General features: G+C 43.1%; 1 protein-coding gene across 1 annotated transcript in view; it reads left to right on the plus strand.

Annotated features, from left to right (window-relative positions):
* The window catches only part of LOC107703947 (very long-chain acyl-CoA synthetase), a 6,779-nt gene extending 3,100 nt beyond the window's left edge, over positions 1 to 3,679 (plus strand). The window contains exons 4-10 of the mRNA XM_016506758.1: positions 438 to 562; positions 1,247 to 1,441; positions 1,530 to 1,620; positions 2,024 to 2,222; positions 2,897 to 2,994; positions 3,075 to 3,205; positions 3,294 to 3,679. Coding sequence (XP_016362244.1) covers positions 438 to 562; positions 1,247 to 1,441; positions 1,530 to 1,620; positions 2,024 to 2,222; positions 2,897 to 2,994; positions 3,075 to 3,205; positions 3,294 to 3,470 — 1,016 coding nt within the window. The 3' untranslated portion in view covers positions 3,471 to 3,679. The remainder of the gene's footprint in view (positions 1 to 437; positions 563 to 1,246; positions 1,442 to 1,529; positions 1,621 to 2,023; positions 2,223 to 2,896; positions 2,995 to 3,074; positions 3,206 to 3,293) is intronic.
* The last annotated feature ends 1,969 nt before the right edge of the window (positions 3,680 to 5,648 follow it).

The raw sequence follows: 5,648 nt of genomic DNA on the forward strand, positions 1-5,648 counted from the left end.
TGTGTGTGTGTGTGTGTGAGTGTGTGTGTGTGTGTGTGTGTGAGTGTGTGTGTGTGTGTGTGTGTGAGTGTGTGTGTGTAAGAGTGTGTGTGTGTGTGTGTGTGAGAGAGAGTAAGAGTGTGTGTGTGTGTGTGTGTGTGTGTGAGAGAGAGAGAGAGTTGTGTGTGTGCGAGTAAGAGTGTGTGTTTCAGTGCGTCATGACTGTGATCAGGAGCTCAGTGCATAATTTCCTCACTCTCTCTGTGAAAGAGCTCTTTGTGTGTGACTGTAAAGCAGCAGAAATTCACAGGAATGTTCCTCTTTAACCAGGTTAAAGGTCGAGTCACTCTCACACTCCTCAATCACACACGCAGATCTTCATGTCATATTCTCTTATTGCTATTCACACCCACAGTCCTGTTGTGGATCAGAAGAATTTCAGTTTCTCTCATTCTCAGGTTCAACTATAATTTTACGCCGGAAGTTTTCTGCATCTCAGTTCTGGGACGAGTGTCGGGCTCATAATGTGACGGTGATTCAGTACATCGGCGAGGTTCTGCGCTATCTGTGCAACACACCGCAGGTACAGATCATCAGTGTATAGTAAGTTAATAACGTAGAGTCCATTAGATTACAGTTGTGTTTATGTCAGCTGACTGTGAAACCCTGAGCAGATTTAGAGAGCTGGCAGCTCAGAGTGGTCACTGAGGCCATGTGTGTGTGTGTGTGTGTGTGTGTCATACAGCTGTTACTCTGTGAAAACTGATCCCAGCACAGCTGGTTTGTTTAAATAGCTCTAACTCTTCCTAGCCGGAGGAGCCTGCATGTCGCTCGCTCTCTTCACTAGAGTCACACTCTTGTTTGCGATCAGATGTCTGGTTTGGGTGTGTTATTTCCTGGCCATTGAGGTTTCGTAGGTAAATTGTGAATATTCTTACTTTGGTCATTGAAACTGGATCCTGAAGAGCACATGCGCTCATATGACTGAGTCGTCGGCCAATCAGAGTGTCCGCTGATCTCGGAATAGCTGCTGGCCTTTACTTGGAATACCGCAGTGAAAGCAATCTCCTGAATGCATCACGACACGAGCAGATCAGTTTTTATTCCAGGTTTCGCTGTGCACGGAACTGTAAATTCCAGCACAAGCGTTTCAACTCATCTGAGTGCAGGAATCACATCATCTATAATATGTCATTGATCTGTGCGATTCTCAATAACACACAGATGTTTGCTCTAGTGTTGTTTGTGATTCGTTGGTGTTTTCTAGAGAACGAGCGATAAGGAGCACGCCGTGCGTCTGGCCATCGGGAACGGGCTCCGCTCAGACGTATGGAGGGAATTCCTCAAGCGCTTCGGTCACATTCAAGTCCGAGAGTTTTACGCCTCCACGGAGGGAAATGTGGGTTTCGTGAACTACGCTGGAAAGATCGGCGCTGTTGGACGAGTCAGCTTTCTGCACAAAGTAAGGCTGTATGACTGGAGTCATGTGACTCTCGCTGTGCTTCCACTGAAAGCTCTGATTATCAGTGTGTTTTTCTCTCGTCGCACAGAAACTGTTCCCCTATGCCCTCGTTCAGTACGACACGGAGCGCGATGAGCCGGTCAGAAACTCCAGAGGCCTGTGTGTCGAGGTGCCTAAAGGTCAGAGGTCACACTCGTAAACATGAAACACACTCGACCCCCTCTAGAGTCCCATATAAAGAACAGCACTTCATGTTACAAATGAACGACTGACTTTATTCGTACTGACAGACTGAGCTCATCAAACACTCCCTCTGATGATCCAAATTCCTCATATTTTATTAAAAGGACACATCAGATTATTTTTAGATAGGTCAGCCTCACTAATTGCTGCTGATCAAACTAGACAAATATGATTTTAATATTTGACTTTTTTGACATATTTGACATATCAGTTTAAACCTTTGATCTGGAAGTTTCTTTAATCTGATCATGTTCTTAAACTGTCCCTTAAATTCTCTTTAACGCTGGCTGAGCTTCTGCGTGTGTGTTTGTATATGTGTGTGTGTGTGTGTGTTTCCAGGGCAGACGGGGCTGCTGGTGTCCAAGATTACAGAAATCGCTCCTTTCGTTGGTTATGCACAAAACGAGCAGCAAACAGAAAAGAAGAGGCTGCGTGACGTTTTTAAGCACGGCGATGTCTATTTCAACAGCGGTGACCTGCTGAAGATCGATCACGACAACTTCATCTACTTCCAGGATCGAGTGGGAGACACATTCAGGTATTTCCTTAATATCATGCTGTCAGAGATCAGATGAAGTGATTCTGTGAGGTGATTGGTGGAGGCTAAAGTGAATCTGCGAGGTGATTGGTGGAGGCTAAAGTGAATCTGCGAGGTGATTGGTGGAGGCTAAAGTGAATCTGCGAGGTGATTGGTGGAGGCTGAAGTGAATCTGCGAGGTGATTGGTGGAGGCTGAAGTGAATCTGCGAGGTGACTGGTGGAGGCTGAAGTGAATCTGTGAGGTGACTGGTGGAGGCTGATGTGAATCTGCGAGGTGATTGGTGGAGGCTGATGTGAATCTGCAATGTGATTGGTGGAGGCTGATGTGAATCTGCGAGGTGATTGGTGGAGGCTGATGTGAATCTGTGAGGTGATTGGTGGAGGCTGATGTGAATCTGTGAGGTGCTTGGTGGAGGCTGAAGTGAATCTGCAAGGTGATTGGGGAATCTGTGAGGTGATTGGTGGAGGCTGAAGTGAATCTGCGAGGTGATTGGTGGAGGCTGATGTGAATCTGTGAGGTGATTGGTGGAGGCTGAAGTGAATCTGCGAGGTGATTGGTGAATCTGCGAGGTGATTGGTGGAGGCTGATGTGAATCTGCAATATGATTGGTGGAGTCTGATGTAAATCTGCGAGGTGATTGGTGGAGGCTGATGTGAATGTGAATCTGTGCAGGTGGAAGGGAGAGAACGTGGCCACCACTGAAGTCTCTGACATCATCAGCATGCTTGACTTTGTCGAAGAGGCGAATGTTTACGGAGTTCGAGTTCCAGGTTTGCTGAAGCCACGTTTACTCTGAATGTGGTTCCTCACGTGTGACGTCTCTATGACATTCCTTTATGTGTTTGTGAAGGTCACGAGGGACGGATTGGAATGGCTGCAGTAAAATTGATGGACGGAATGGAGTTTGAGTGCAAGGAAACATTTGACCACGTCTGCAGGTTCCTGCCTGTTTACGCTCGACCTCGTTTCATACGCATTCAGGTAAAATTCTCCCTGTGAGATGATAAACCAGTATTTACTAGGTCAGCGCTGGTCTCCTGCACACACATGATGTGATGTTTCTCTCCAGAGCTCAGTGGACATCACTGCCACCTTTAAACAGCTGAAGCTGAAGCTGGTGGAGGCCGGATTCAATCCCAGCATGACGACTGATTCGCTGTACTTCCTGTGTGAGCCTGAGAGGACATATGTCTCACTGACCCCCTCCATCTACCAGCAGATCCTGTCTCACAGCATCAAACTCTGACTTCTCTGTCTCCTGTGCTAGTACTACTATTGTTGTTTAGCTGAACCATCTCAAAAAATATTTTACTGAAGTATTAAAGAGGCACAGATTCAACTTTTAAAAAAAAACCTGATCAGTGTCACATTTTGCTAACCGAGTCTTATGTATATTTGTGCTACTGAGCTGTTACATTTGTTTCCCTTACGAAACTTGTGTAAAAAAACATTTCAACATGGAACCTACTAAATCCATGTGATCTATGATTCTTGAAGATTTTCTTTATTCTAGTATGTAATAATGTTTGTTTTTAACTATTTTATATATGAATCTCACATGAATCTTGCCTGTGACTGGTTAAAATAGATATTGCATTAAAGTTTTGTATGAATTAATGTTTGATTTATTTTGTTTATTTTAGTCCTAATACACCTAACTGATTTAATCACTTTGACAATGACTTTTATTTCTGTAAGATAAAATAAGTGGGATTTTGATTTAGAATCAGCTGCAAAACCAGAGGGCCGCACAGTTCGCCGAGCTGACAGACAGTCCGAGTCACGAGAGAACAGCTCAAAAGTTCGTTTCGCCATCTAAACTCATCCATTGCACAAAGGCAATGAAAAATAAGATATGCTGAGAAAGATGTTATTTGTGAGCAAAAAACAAGGCTCTAAGTGTGCCAACGCAAAATAAGCTATAATAATCGCTGCATTTGTGCCTGTATTTTTAACCCTTGTTACGTTATGACCCAAGTAATCAAATTAATGATTACAACTGAGTAGAGAGGTCTGGTAATAGGCTAAATATTATACAGAACAGTATCATCAATATAACATTCACTATTGGGCCAGTACTGAAATTAAAGGACAACATCTTGACGTGATGCAAAGTAACAAACAGACGGACTATTCTAAGCAAAGACGTTATACAGTATGTGAGTATTCACTAAATATTCCCATATGGATCAAATATTTCAAAAATTGGTGTATAAATGACAATTGAGAAAAGCTTCCCATTAAAAGGACTCAGCAAGCCGATAATTATTTCATTCTCCACAAGCTCCACATCGGTTGCTATTGAACTGAATTGAGCATTGAATTATGACCGGAATTATGAATTATGTCTTGGATTTGTCTCATTTTTGAATTGCATCACTGATTCTGTTATTTTTCCTGTTTATCTCAGATTTGAAATAATATTGCATAATAGAAATCAAGGTGACTTGACTTGCAAGAGTCCATGATCTGACAGCCTTTAGCACATCGAGTCTTATTAGTCATTACAGTTCATATTTAATGAATCACGGTTTGATTCACGAATCACGTCGATGTGTTTTTACATCTTTACAAAATCAGTTTTCAGTTGGGTGTGGAAGCTGAGGTTCTGGGCGGCATTTGCAGACTCAGACTTAATGCTCATCAGTACTTGCAGTTTATGGATATTTGCAAGTCTAGTCGTTTTAAAGTCTCATGAACGCGTGCTGTTTGAGCGCGGGAATTCTCAATAAACACATGCTGCTCCCTCAGTTCTGACGAAAATCAATGACAGGTGATGTGTTAAAATGATTATTTTAAATGGAAAGAAAGAAAGAAAAAGCACAATAGGATCTTAGTGGCTGGGCGCAGTATTTGTTGTATTGATTACATTTCATTTTGTCCTGGTCTGAATCTCCACACACCGGCTGATTCTACAGCTCTGTTTTTATGGTGACTATCTATTACATGATAAAGGAGTAAAGTAATAGTGAGAAACAGGTCGGGCGCTTCTCGAGCTTCGTATCCTTTCCTTGCGTCTTACACTCCCTCAGGATGAGAGGGAAGAACATGAGGACCAAAGACTTCAGAGGACGGTAGGCTATACTGGAATATTCTTCATCACTCGAGCGTCACTCAAAGCGGCATCAGCTGCGTGCGAGGGATCTGCTCTTGTGTTGTTTAAGGTTGGTAATTTAAGCAATTAATAATAAAAATTACGAAAGCAAGAAGCCCTGTTGAAATGTGAGATTAAGGGTCAAAAACATAACTTCAAATGATTGTGGCAGATGTGAAGGATAATTAATGCGCGCATCAGGTTTTTAGACCAGAAACAACATATAAACACCAGTGTATGCTCGCTTATAGCTACTCCTTTCCTCACCTCCTCACTTCCTCCTTCCTCTCCTCACCTCCTCCTTCCTCACCTCCTCACGCCTCTCCTTCC

The sequence above is a fragment of the Sinocyclocheilus anshuiensis genome, unplaced genomic scaffold, assembly GCF_001515605.1.
Source record: "Sinocyclocheilus anshuiensis isolate Anshui unplaced genomic scaffold, SAMN03320099.WGS_v1.1 scaffold1059, whole genome shotgun sequence".
In the NCBI taxonomy this organism is placed as follows: domain Eukaryota; kingdom Metazoa; phylum Chordata; class Actinopteri; order Cypriniformes; family Cyprinidae; genus Sinocyclocheilus; species Sinocyclocheilus anshuiensis.